Here is a 13,443-nt window from a genome sequence, read left to right as displayed (position 1 = left end):
ACAATATTTTTTGGGTGCCAGTGGCCTCCCTGGGTAAAGAGGGGTCAAACCCTGATTTTACTGTATTTTAAGATAATGCTGCAAAGACTAGACCATGTTTCTTCTTTTTGTTCAGGATTTTTTAAAATAAATAGTCATTGTAATTATTTTCAATTATAATCTGACTTTCAAACCATCAGCATAAAGTGAATACAAGTAAGGGTTTGTGTTTCCCTGCTTCTGCTGGTCTCATCCTTTCTGCAGCAAGCTGGGGGATTGTGGTGGCTGCAAAGAGGTTTGTGTGTCATTCATTCCTGTTTTATGTAGGATTTCTTAGGCCTTTAGTAAAAAAGGTGTAGTTGTGCTTCTGTGAAAGTCATTTGGGCCAGATCCACAGAGGCTGTGGTGGGGGTTTGGGTCCCTGTGTGCAGGTGCCAGCAAGGACCCAGAAAGGGTTCTCACATCAGCTCCAGCTGCACAGGAATCTTTCCATCCATGGGAAGTCTCTGGTGTTTGTGGGGTGGCTGATGCTCACAACCACTTGGTCTCTGCCTCTCTGTGTTGTTCTCTGCTTGGCAGAGTGAAGAGATTTTGTCCAAAACTAATTAATAAATAATCCCGAAATCATACGACCAGTGAGGTTGTAAAAAAACCTTCAAGATGAAGTCCAGCAGTCTTCCCAGTGCCAGCACCGTGTTCTCAGGTGCCACATCCACACTCCAGGGATGGTGACATTTCTATCACTGCCCCAGCAGCCTGTTCTAATGCTTTACAGCCCCTTCCAGGATGATTTTTTTCTTATTATCTCTTCTAAATGGTAAGGTTGGTACTGTGCAGTTCTGGTTTCTCTCTCCATCAGTGCCTGGGCGCTAGGAAGGGGAAGGGTTTTGTCTGCTTATCTCTCAGAAAATACTGGCTCTGAACAGTTCTCAATCTGCAGATTTTAACAGTGAAGGGAGGGAAAGCCTGTTCATTTGTCACCCTCAAGAAATGCCACTGGCTGGGGGAAGCTCCTTGAGAGGCAAACCTTGCTGTCACCCTGTGTCACATGGAGCTCTTGGCAGTGTTCTCCTCAGTGAGAATTCCATCCCTGGAATACCTTTGGCACATCATCCCTCCTCCATTCAGGATTATCAAAATGGAGGCTTGTTATCCTCCCATTTTTTTTCTTTTTTTTTTTTGGAGTTCAGTTCTGTATCTTGTTTGCATTTCTTAGTGGTCTAAAAAGCAAAGCTTTCTGTTAGTAGAGAATTGATCTGGCAGGATCTTGCTTTCTTTCTTCCTTTATAGAAACCATGATTGCAGGTTCACTAATTATCCGTGTTTATTACTGCTCTCTGTGTATTTTTGAGGAATTGATTGATCATAGCTGTTCCTGAGCATTTTAATAATGATATGAAAAAAGCTGCTGATGTGACAATCCTGAATTCCAAACAAGCAGTCACACAGCTCTGTACTGAAACAGGTTTTGGGCAGGGCAAATGGACTTTTGTCAGTGTGGTTCATCAAATCAATTAGGGACCAGCCTCTCTGGTAATTAGCAGGGCCCTCAGTCAGGGGTATGGAGGATTTCACAATCTGGAACTTCACCTGTAGGATCTGCCCTTGGAAAGTGGGTTGGGCATTCGTACATCACATCCTTTTATAGGAATTTCAGGTGTTGGGGTGCAGGAAGGGTCAGTCCAAGTGCACAGCCCTAAGGAGCATGAAGAGCTAAAAAAGATGTGTGACATGGTGTCTAAAATATTTAACGTTTTGGGAACACACAGACTTTGGTTTGTGTGATTAAGTATTAGATAATTCCTGATGAAAGGTAAATAAACAAGGACACGGGAAAGTACCTTCAGTGGGGAATTCCCCTGAAAAGCATCTCTGAAATCTTCTGAAGGTGAGAAGGAGAATATCCACACCACCTCTGCTTTGTTCACCCAGCAGTGTAATCTCCTTGGCAAGACAGCCTGGGGACAGCACACAGCTCTCATTTTCCCTCTTGTCTCCATGGATTGCTCTCCCTCTGTCTTGTGGGGATGCAGTTGCTTTCATCACGGTCTGACTTGTGATAAGCAAGCCATAAGTGGCTTGAAATTCAGGTTATTCAGATAAGCATCCTAAGCTGTAACTGTAGAAAGTCGAGCAGGAGGTGTTTCAGTTTGATCTGCGCTGGAAACTAATCCAAATTTAATCACAGACACAGATACAATCTTCCATAATCCTGTGATGTTCTAGAATTGCAGTGGAAGGGATTTATATTTCAAGAATACTTTTAAATATTTGTATACATCTGCTATTCTAGAATAATTTCATTTTTCTATAACTATTTCCAAGTAGAAAAAAAAAATGGCCACTTGTGTACCTACAATAGCAGAATCTGTTGCTTTGGTGCTATATGTGTCCTTTACTGGTGCATCAATTTGAAAAGTCCAAATAGTTTGGACTTTTAAACCTTTCAAATGCAGTTCAGGCATTTAGATCAGTGTCTGCTTTGCAGACTGCTCCCCAGACAAAATAATTAGGGAATGTTTCTGCTGTAACTGGGGGCGAAGCTGTTTCCTGGCCTTGAGATGGAGGAGACGTGGAAAGGCGACTGCGCCCTGCATTTCTCTTGATTTTATCTGTAGGATGTGAAGGAATCTTTCAGCATATAATCCTTAAAATATTGATCTTGCAGAGGAAGTCTGGGGCTGGAAGGGATCATCTGTCATCGGATTTGCTGTTGATGTGGCGTCGTGCAGCTGCATTTCCATCTCCTGGGTTTGCTGCAGGGAGTCTCAGGCTAGGGCTGGGTCTAGCTCATGTACACAAGTGCTTCAGGATCTTTTATTTTGCATTGAATTGTGTTGCCTTTCAGCAATATCACTGTTTTATGGCCCTTTGGGATGTGCCAGCACCAGGGAAATGCCACTGAGGGAAGAGCTGCTGCTGGGTGCAGAGCTCCCCCATAAACCAAGTCATTCCTTTAAATCTCCAAATGGAGACTAACAAATATCACTAACTCCCAGCTCGCTTTTATTAGCTGGACTATTTTTTATCCTTTGTAAGTGCCAATATCCGAACTTAAAACTGTGTTTGGTATATGAGAGAAATTCTCCAGCTGATCGTAGCCTGTAAAATTAAAATATTGAAGCTCCCAGTGTTTGAGTTTATTGAGGTATAAATACTAGAACGTGGTGTACTGTGTGGTTCAGCTGCTTCCTTGTTCTATTTTTCTGAGTCTTTTTGCTTATTTTATTTCTCTGACACTCCATACAAAGAGTTTCCTGGGTTTGATTTCGTCCTGGCATTTTTCAGGAGTCTGGTTCTTAGCAGTATGGAATTCAACAAGGTGAATAACATTTTCTGTTTACTGTTTACATTTTCAAAAGTAAAATTTCTGTTTAAAAAAAAGCATATTCCAGATGTGTCCAGGCAGTAGGACATGTATGTAGTATACAGTCTAATGAAACAACAAATACAGCAGAAAGATCAAAAAGTGGTGCATGTTAGCAAATGGTCGGAATTTAAACACCAGTCAACACCAGGACTTCATTCTAGGTGAGGGAAATTCACCTGTGAAGTATTAAAATTTAACTTCAGAAATACATTTCCTCAGGAGCGAGATGTTGTGCATTTCCAAGTCTTCTTTAAAGCTTCCTCTTTCAGTTAATTTTGATTAGATTTTCTAAAATGGAATAAACATAAAAGCATTTTAAAAAAATATGTAAACCATGAAAGTTAAATGCAAAACAGATACAGCCACAGCAAAGATATGAAAGCCAGACCCCTTGTTGCTCAAGTGCAATGTGGGAGGGAAATTCCTTCACTGTGGACTTGCTTCCCCACAGGAGCAGTTGTGGACTTACCTCCCATTAGATGATTTCAGAACATCATCTAAAGAGCAATTAAATCCACAGGAGGCTTCAGTGTTGAAAGGGGGGTTCTTTGGAGATGTCTGTTACAGGAGGGAGGCTTGACCTGGGGAAGAAAATATCTTTGGTATTTGGGATAATTTGGGACCAGCATCGCCCCTGGGGGAGATGGTGGGAGGAGGAGTTGTTATCCCCCAGGGACTGCTAAGGAGAGGACTGACAAAATCTAGGCAAACATCTGCCAGGTGAATTTTTTTCAGGGAATGGCCTAATTGACCCTTATTTCAAATGACCCCTGTGCTGATTTTTAAGGTAATGGTGTCAACCTGTCAATCAAATGCTATTTATAGTAGCCCAACATTGCTGAAGAGGTGCAAAAACTGCTTATGAGGTGATTCTGGAAATTCAGTTTTATGATTCTGTCTTAGACCTTCACCTGTTTACTTAAACTCTTCTTGATCTTTGTCCATCATTGTCCATCATTTTCAGACAAAACTTTACATCAGTGTTCTCAAGCTGGTTTAATGCTTGTTTCCCTCTTCATTTGACTGAATGTAATCCTCTAAAATCCCCTGAAACATGGAATGATACCTGCTTAGCTTTGGAAAAGGTATCAGCAGGAGCTCACATCATTTTTCTGGGAGGTCATCTGAGAAGATGTTTTGAAAATTTAGGTGAGCACAAGGAAGAAAAAGGGACTTCCCTCCCTGGAAGTGTCCAAGGCCAGGCTGGATGGAGTTTGGAGCAACCTGGGATGGTGGAAGCTGTCCCTGCACATGCCCAGGGGGTTGGAATGAGATGAGCTTTAGGGTCCTGTCCAACCCAAACCATTCTATGATTCTATGGCAAGAGACACAGAAAATGTAGCACAAATTCCTCACTCTTCTAAAATTTTGTATTTAAGCTCTCTGTGCTTTGCATGGTTGAAAATGTAATGGTGATGGAGAATGTGTCTGTTTTCGAGTCATGTCAGTTGTACCTGCTTGTACCCCCAAACAAATAGGATTAAAGGCCTGATGCAAAAGGAAGTCTTCATAGAGCAAGTTTTTATAAAAGATGTGTTAACTAACCCTAATTCTTTCCCTGTATTTTTCTCTTTGACTCAATGAAAGAGCCGTGTCACAAATCACTCTAATTAACAAGGACTTCAGAAGCAGAGACTACAGAGGCAGTGCCTGCAGGAACTTGGAAAAATACCATAAAATCACACTTTTCTTTGCTGCCAAAATGAAGAAAACAGCAACAACAACAACAACAACCACCCAGCCCGAGCGCCCTGGCTGCATTATGGATGAGCCATGCAGGGCAGCCAGGGTCTGCCTGTGCTGGGCTCTCCTGTCACCCTTCCTCACCCTGTTCCTTCCTTCTGCAGACGTGGATGAGTGTGAGGTGCTGAACGGGGGCTGCCAGCAGGGCTGTGTCAACACCCAGGGCTCCTTCCAGTGCCAGTGCCAGGCAGGATTTCGGCTCCACGCCGACGGGCGCACCTGTATTGGTAAGGAACCCTCCCGTCCTCCCAACACTGGCTTCTCTCCCAGTGCCAAGATTTCCAGACTGAGCATACTGGACAGCCAGGGAAAGGAGAAGCCTGGGTTTTCTAGATTTTGGGTTTATGGTAGTTTTTATTATTGTATTAGCTATAGTAGATTTTATTATTGTACTAGAAATAATATTTTGTAGCCTCTTTCAAGAAAGAGCAGCAAGGTGAGAATATTCAAGGTATCTTCAAGTCTCTTGAGTTGTGTTTGTCCTCCCTTGCACAGGGCCCTGCAGTGGACTACAAACACTTCTCTTTTTTCCTTTTTTCGAAATAAAAAGGGGTGACTTGTAGAAGCCCATGGGAAAGTTATGTGTGAACACAGAGCTTTCCCATGGGCTTCCACACCAGACTTCTCCAGTCTGAGTTTTGACTTAATACTATTACCCATTCTGTGAGGATTCAGGTATTACCAAACTTACTCTTTATTTTGTTTTGGTTGTTTTTTGTTTGTTTTTTTTTTAATGGTGTCTCACGTTGGTGAAAATTCTTTTGCAGAAGGCACTAAAGAGCTTAGGGGCGTCTTCTTTTCAAACTACAACCTTTTTTGAATTCTGAGTGGTTTTTCTTTGTGCCACATCTCCCTGCAGGGTTCCAGCACTGGGACTTGGTGATTTTAGAGCTTGTTTCCAAGCTAAATGATTGTGATTTACAAGGTGGAGTTACCCTGTGTATGTTCATGTCAATGAGAGCACCATGGAGCTCAGCCACGACACATTGGCTGTTTGTGTGGAGAGAATTAGCAGCTCTGCCATTAGAAATAAACCCTGTGTTTGTTAGGTTGGACTCTAAAGCCTGAAACGAGGCATACCAGAGTTAATTCTGTGTGTTGTTAAAAACAGTAATATGAAATACACAGTTCTTGTATTGCATTTAAATCAGTACAAAAGTCAAATTTTTGAATTCTGCAGAAAGGATTAAAATGTTATTTCACTTGGGAAGAGGCAAAGGGCACCTTTTGTTTGAATTTTTGAACCTGATTTGAGGTAATATGGGAAAACAGTCAAGTCCAGTCAGACCACATCTGCAGAATAAGTTCACTCACAGTTTGGGCATTGTTTTAATTCCTGCACAAAGTCCCTTGGTTGTGCTTAACTTCAGCCAGAGATGTCATCAGTCATTTCTGGAATTATCACAGCAATACATTTACTGATACAACCAGGACACAGGAGGTGCCAGTGCTCAAGCTGTGGAAATAATGGATTTTTTTATTTTAAAACTTACTCTTTTAGGTTTTTTGGGTTTATCACACACAGAGATTTTCAGTGTTTTGGTAATTAACTGCAATTAAAAATGTGATGAAGTCTCAGTCTTTTCTTGATTATCTTAGTTGGTGAAGGACTGGACAAGGAAACACTATAGTGAGAGGAAAAAAAATAATATAAAAGCAGAGTGGTTCATAATTAACTAGAAGCAATTGTGGTTTTCTGTGAATTAAAAGAGAAATTAATCTCACTCAGATCCAATCTGACCAGGGAAGACCCAGAAGTGAAAGATGTGTTGTTTGAGCTACATTACTCCCTCTGAATACTCTCATTTGTGGTAGAGAGGGAGTTTTATATGAAAAGGGGCACTAAAGAGACTTTGAGTAGAAAAAGAGAAAGAGAACTGTGTGATAAAGGCAAAAAGTAGGTGTTAATGGCAATTAAATTAATTTACTTGTGTAATATGTCAAATGTTCTGTGGACATAAAATAGTTGGGTTTCCTCTTACCTCAAATAATCAGAAAGCTCAGCTTAGGTTTGTCCGAGCTGTGAACAATACCAGAGAACAAGTTCTCATTTCATAAATGTAAATATTCTCAAGAAGTTATTCAAAATTCTTCATACAGTGAGCAGCTTTGTTGGCATTATCTCAGAAATTATCAAGGGGAAAAAAAAAAATCCTAAGATGAGAGACAGGAGTTTCAGAGAGCTCTGCTATCATGATAATGGATGTACACGATACTGAGGGAGGATATTGAGTCCTGTTCCAGCTGTTTAGACAAGACACCAAAATAAATGGATATAATAAGCTGTCATGCATTGGAGAACCAGACAGTTACTAATTGATGAGGAGAGGGAGAAGCATTTCATATAAATCAGGAGTGCCTAGGATCAGGATTTGGGCAGTAACTGCTTGTTGGGCATGGAGAGTTTGCCCCTTGCATAGCACCAGGTTGTACATCCAGCTTCCATCACTCATCTGGTGAGAAGCAAACCACTAATGCCCCTCTCCTTTGACCCAGTGCAGCTAAGCAGAACATCCAGCATTTCAAACAGGCTTGGATTAGCAATGGTATTTATTCCATGGATACTTCAGAGGATGTAATGATCTCTCCTGCACGCTGAGAATGAAAAGGGACCACATTCTGGCACTGAGCTGTTTATGGAAGGTGATTATCTCAGCTGCAGAAATAAGAAACAAGAGTCCCTTTAGACAGGCTTTTCAGAGGAGCCCAGCCCAGATTGCTGTTATGTTCATTCTTTCCACGTCTCCCTTTTCTTTTTTGGCAACCCTGTGTTTGTGGGAACAAAAATGCCAAAATCATTTGAGGAGAAGCAGATTTTGCAGCCTGGATGGCTTGGAAATCTCCCATACATAAGGAAGTGGATCTATCATCTTAAAAGATATTCAGCCTACATCTGAGGACTCAAAAACCAGGGATAAGATACTTTCTCGTGTGACTCATTGAATATTGCTGAACTTGTGCCACAAGTTTTCCAGTAAATCTGGTCCTCCTGCCACCTCATCACAGGGTGTTTGGGATCCTCACTAGTTGCTGGTGGTCCATCCCTCCACTGCCAGTGCCTTAAAGCACGTGGAGAGAGGAAATCTGCTTTTGTCGTTCTTTCTGCTCTCACTGGAAACTTCTGCTCATACTCTAAGGCAGAGTAATCTACTCATACTCTGCTCAGACCCAAAGAATCTCCAGAGTGGGTTGCCTTGTTCAGTATGTGAAAGTAAACTACTGAATTCCTGAATCCTTTGACATTATCCAATACTTTGTGCCATGATAAAATCCCATCTCTTTCAATGATCCCTTTCTTCCTTCAGCTTTTTGGTCCCACAAATTTTGCTCAGCATTGAATTAATTTATAAATATGCGTGCCAGACCAAATATTCACTGCAACCCTGTCCAAATTTTTTTTTTGTTTGTTTTGTTTGTAATGCCTTGATTATGTTAATGCAATGGATTTGACTTCACTGGAGTTTAACCAGCTGCTATCTGAAAAGCTGAAACTCAGAAAGAACATGTTTATTGTAGTATGGGGCTGTGGGTTTGGATTGTTGTAGATTCATTGTCTTCAGTGGAATTTATTCCTCTTTGAGCTCCTAGAAGTGAAAACAGGGCACAGCCGTTAGACCCTGATTCATCTCTGGTGCCAGCTGTTACCTTTGATGTCTGCTTTATGTGGAGAAGCTGTTGAGATGCAGGGTTTTTTATGGAGATTTTAGCACACTAAGGCTCTTAATAGAGAAAGTAACAAAGAAAATATCTCTACAACTCTATAATCTACGGTTCCCAACGTAAATATAAGCCCTGTACATCTGAAGTTACATTTCTTATAATTGCCAAGGTTGGATTTAAGGTGTTGGAAAATGTAGGTTGGAAGAGATTGCATGTTCTAACCCCATGGCTGCTATGCATGCATCCAACTATGGCTTCAGACCCAGCTCTTTGTAAAAATATCACCTTTAATATAAAAAATAATGGGCTGAGAAATGGGAATTTCTTAACTATTATCAGATCAGGGACCTGCAAGAGAGCTTTGGGGACTTTTTATGTCACATGTTGTGACAGGACAAAGCAGAACGGCTTTGAATTGACAGAGAGCAGGATTAGATGGGATATTGGGAAGGAATTGTTCCCTGGGAGGGTGGGGAGGGCTGGCACAGGGTGCCCAGAGAAGCTGTGTCTGCCCCTGGATCCCTGGCAGTGTCCAAGGCTCAGTGGGGCTTGGAGCAGCCTGGGGCAGTGGAAGATGTCCCTGCCCATGGCAGGGGGTGGGATGAGATGATTTTTAAGATGAAACCAAACCACTGTGTGATTCTGTGATCCTTGTGTTTCTCACCTGGTGTCTCCCTCCCTGCCCCCCCTTCCCAGATTCCCCCTCCCTCTCTTGGCATCACCTGGCACCATCCCCAGCCTGTCTGGAATCCACATCAGGGCTGGGATTCTACCAAATTTCAGGAGTAAATTCTACCAAATTTCAGCCCTCCAGCCATGAGCCCCTTGGTGACAGATGGAGTCAGACCCACGAGCTGCCAAGTCTCTCCCTTTCTCTGATCAGAGAAGTGTTCCTGGCCTGGCAGCCACGAGCACAATCCGCCCTGTCCTGTCCCTGGGGGCTCTTCTCCTTCAGTCTGGCACCTCCTGTCACAGATCCAGCGTGGTGCCTCAGCAGCAGCCCTGACAAACCTGCCCTGGCTGCTCCAGAGCCACCCCTGGCTGCTGGCAGAGCCACACCCCAAATTGGGATGCAAGGTCCCTCCGGCACAGGATTTCACACCTGTCGCCTCCCACCTTCAAATCCTCCAAAATTCCTGTCACAACAGGTTGCTGCTTATCTCCCCTTACATCCAAATGGGCTCGTGCCCAGAAACAGAGGGAGAAAATGGCACTTTTAAAAGCAGACGTGTATATTCTGTCACTTGGATTTAAGATGTTTTTCATCTTCTGAAATATTTTCATCTTATTTGAATATTCTTGCTGAAAAACAGGTCTTTGGATACAAATGTGCAGGGAGCTGGAAGCTCAGGGTGGATGGGGTCTGCTGTCTCCTGTGTAGACATGAGGCTGCTTTCAGGTTAGGTCTCTGACAGGGCAGGAGCTTCGTGGGCACAGGTGGAGATCAGAAGCCAGGGTCAGGTTTCTGTGCAGTGAGGTGCCTCCTGCCTCCTGCTGTGTGTGCAGCCAGGAGAATGTAAGAATTTGCTTTTCTTTTCACCTTTTTAACACATACTTGACTGCACAAACTCAGTGTTTGCTAATTGGTGGCATAGGGTGAAACGAATCCTGCAGCAGGTTATGCAGCTAACATTTACTAATGTCTATTAGAGATAAATGAAGAAATATGAATATTGCTAAAGTAATTGTGAATAAATAAATATCAAAGCTCTTTGCTGACTTCGTTGAGTTCAGAGTTTGGTGCATTCTATGAAAGAACAAATAGTCTTTCCAGTTACTCATAGAGAGCACAGAATCCCAGAATGGTTTGGGTTGGAAGAGACCTTAAAGCTCATCCAGTCCCACCCCCTGCCATGGCAGGGACCCCTTCCACTATCCCAGCTTGTTCCAAGCCCCAGTGTCCAGCCTGACCTTCAACATTTCCAAGGATCCAGGGGCAGCCACAGCTTCCCTGGGCACCCTGTGCCAGGGCCTCAGCACCCTCAAGAGTGAAGAATTTCTTCCTAATATCTAATTTCAATCTCTCCATACTACATCCTTGCTGTGGAAATGCATCTCGATGCAGCCCTGCACACACACTTCCATCAGCACAGCACAATAGCAGCACCAAACCAGCACTCTTATTTTTACATGCAGCGTGTGAATAGGTGTGGGTGTGTGTTAACATGTTTTGTCAGGAGGGGAAATGTTTCTCCAGAGGCCAGGGATATGTGTTGAACAAAAAAGAATATTAATTTGCTTGGGTGAAAGAAGCAGCATCATTAAAAATGTACAGAGTTGTAAAGATGTGAAGATGCCCTCTGTTCCTGTGGTTTGCTGTGTGAGTCTGTTCTGCAGAACTTGTGGCTTCTGCTTTTTGAATTTTTTTTATTTATGAGGCTGAGGAAATCAGCCTGAAAGACAATTACTATTTTTAATCAATGAAAGCTAGGAGACAAAAAGATAATCAATGGGCAAGTGCCAGCAGGGCTGTTCTTTTTTTCCCCTCCTTGCCTCGGTGGATTGGCAGGGCTTTGGTGCTGTCAGATCAAAGGGTGCTGTGCTTCAGTCAGCATTACAGCCCTTAGATCTCACCTGCCTCTCCCAGGAATCAGGATTTCACTGCTCTGGGACACTGTGCCAGCCAAGCTCTGTGAGCACAAGGGAGGGCAATCACTCAGGGGTGGGGACAGGTGCGTTTCTGAAAGCTGCTCAGCGAGGTTTGCTTGGTTTTGCTGTTTATGTATTTAAAATAGGAAATAGGTTCTCCCAGGTTGTTGACATGCATTCCTTCACTGCTTCCTTGGCTCCAGCTGTCAATTCCTGCAGCATTAACAACGGGGGCTGTGAGCAGGATTGTGTTCAGCTCAGTGAGGACCACTACAAGTGCCAGTGCCAGCCAGGCTACCAGCTGAAGACAGATGGCAAATCCTGTGAAGGTGAGTCCTGTGCTACCTGCCTGAAGACACACAGTAAAGGCAATTTAAAAGACTCCAAGATAGTGTTTTGGGTCACTGTGTTCATTCCTATTTCTCCCTGTGTGCCAAAAGCAGCTTTAGGAATGGCTCATTAACAGGATTTTAAAATAGCACGTGTTTGAGGTGTGAAGTTCACTTTGAATCACAACTTTGAACAAGATTTTGGCCTCGTAGATCCCTGGCTGTTCCTTGCATAATGATGGTGATGACATAGGTTAGGAACTTAATCATGATTTAATTCTAACATTTTATTGCTCATCAAGTTGTATATAGAGCTGGCCTGCATTACATGTTTTATTCTACAAAAAGTCTTCTCTTTATCTCCTTTTGGCTTATCACAATCTGATTCATTCTTCCTCCCCTTCAGGTTTCTAAGCACCCTCTCAAGCAGAACAGCAATGCTACCTTTGGGTTTGATTGTTGCTTTTCTTTTCTTGTATATCTTAACATATTCATCAATGTTGAAGGCAACCCCCCCATTCCCCAACACAAGCACACACACACACCCCCTTGAACATGCCAGAGAAAGATAGGGCCAAATTTATGGATTTATTGAGCTGAAATTCCTGTCACAAAACCTTTTCCATATGGCTCCTCTTCTGCTCAGAGATTTTACAGGCTGTGGATGAAGTGTAAGTAAATCCTGCTGTTCAGATGGCTCCCAGCTCCTGCTGGCTGCAGAGAACTCTTCCCCTTCAGTTTGGGGATCCTGCCCCAGCAGGGGCTGAGCCTCAGGGAGCACCCACAGCCTGGTGGCCTCTGTCCCACGGGGTGGCCACCATTTGTCCCTGAGATTATCAGGAAGAGCCAGGAAAGGGGAGTTTAGGGAGAAGGAGGTGTCAGACACCTTCTCCATCCTGTTTCCAAGCATCTCGGGGTGTGTTTGGCCAGCTGGCTGTGCAGAGCCTGCACAGGAATTTTGGGTGGGTTTTATGGAGTGGTGGGACAGAGGTTGGGTCAGAGGGGTCTGAGTGTGGCAGTGCCAGGTGGGGTGGGAGCTGTCCTGGAGTGGCCACAGCACAGTTCAAGCTTTCATGGGCCACTTCATGCTCTGTCTCAGCTGGGACCCCTAAAGGGGGAGGTTCTGCCACCACTGTTCACCCCCTCACATGGTGAAGAAGAGAGTTAGCCATTCACAAAGGCAGTGGTTTGTCACCAGCCTGTGATTCCTGAGCACTGGAGAGGGGCAGGGTCAGCCCTGTCTGCATTGCCTGGGTGCCCCCTGGGTGCTCAGGGTGTTTCAATCCAAATAAATAAGTGCAGCCCTCCCCCAGAAAAGCAGTTGTGCTGGGGGGAAGGAGGATCTGTCTTGTAAGCAGAGCTCAGCTTGTAAAATGAACACTGAGTAGGATGCTTTTTCCCCCACAAATACTTTAGTACATGAATACCTGGGAGAGAAAAGTGCTAGGTAAGCCCATGGACAAGATTTTTACAGGAACAAATAAGGGTGAAGTGGTCATGAATGCATTTGGGTTGTCAGTTCAGAGATATTTTAAGTAGAAGAGGTGGGAGGAGGTGAGTCTGGCTGTTTTTTGTTTTCCAACCAAAGCTTGGCTGCTGGATTGTGGTTTGGGTGGAGAAAGCACAGTGTCATGAGAGTGTTTGCCACAGCAGGTGCAGGTGTTGTGCAGGTGTGGATTCATCCCTGTGGACTCCTTGGGAGTTAATACTGCTCCCACAGCCCTGAAAGCCTTAGAGAAACACTCAAACGTGGCAATTCTGCTTTTTATCTCT

The 13,443-nt window shown here is 43.6% G+C and overlaps 1 protein-coding gene across 1 annotated transcript in view; it reads left to right on the top strand.

Annotated features, from left to right (window-relative positions):
• Nucleotides 1-13,443, top strand: part of LOC106858078 (uncharacterized) — a 181,579-nt gene that overhangs the window by 106,682 nt on the left and 61,454 nt on the right. Inside the window, exons 6-7 of the mRNA XM_088171044.1 lie at nt 5,197-5,319; nt 11,545-11,670. Of these exons, the coding sequence (XP_088027170.1) occupies nt 5,197-5,319; nt 11,545-11,670 (249 nt within the window). The remainder of the gene's footprint in view (nt 1-5,196; nt 5,320-11,544; nt 11,671-13,443) is intronic.

This window comes from Sturnus vulgaris, chromosome 10, assembly GCF_052056855.1.
Source record: "Sturnus vulgaris isolate bStuVul1 chromosome 10, bStuVul1.hap1, whole genome shotgun sequence".
Taxonomy (NCBI): Eukaryota; Metazoa; Chordata; class Aves; order Passeriformes; family Sturnidae; genus Sturnus; species Sturnus vulgaris.
Note: the sequence above shows the minus strand (reverse complement) of the source record. Positions and strands in the feature narration are given on the sequence as shown.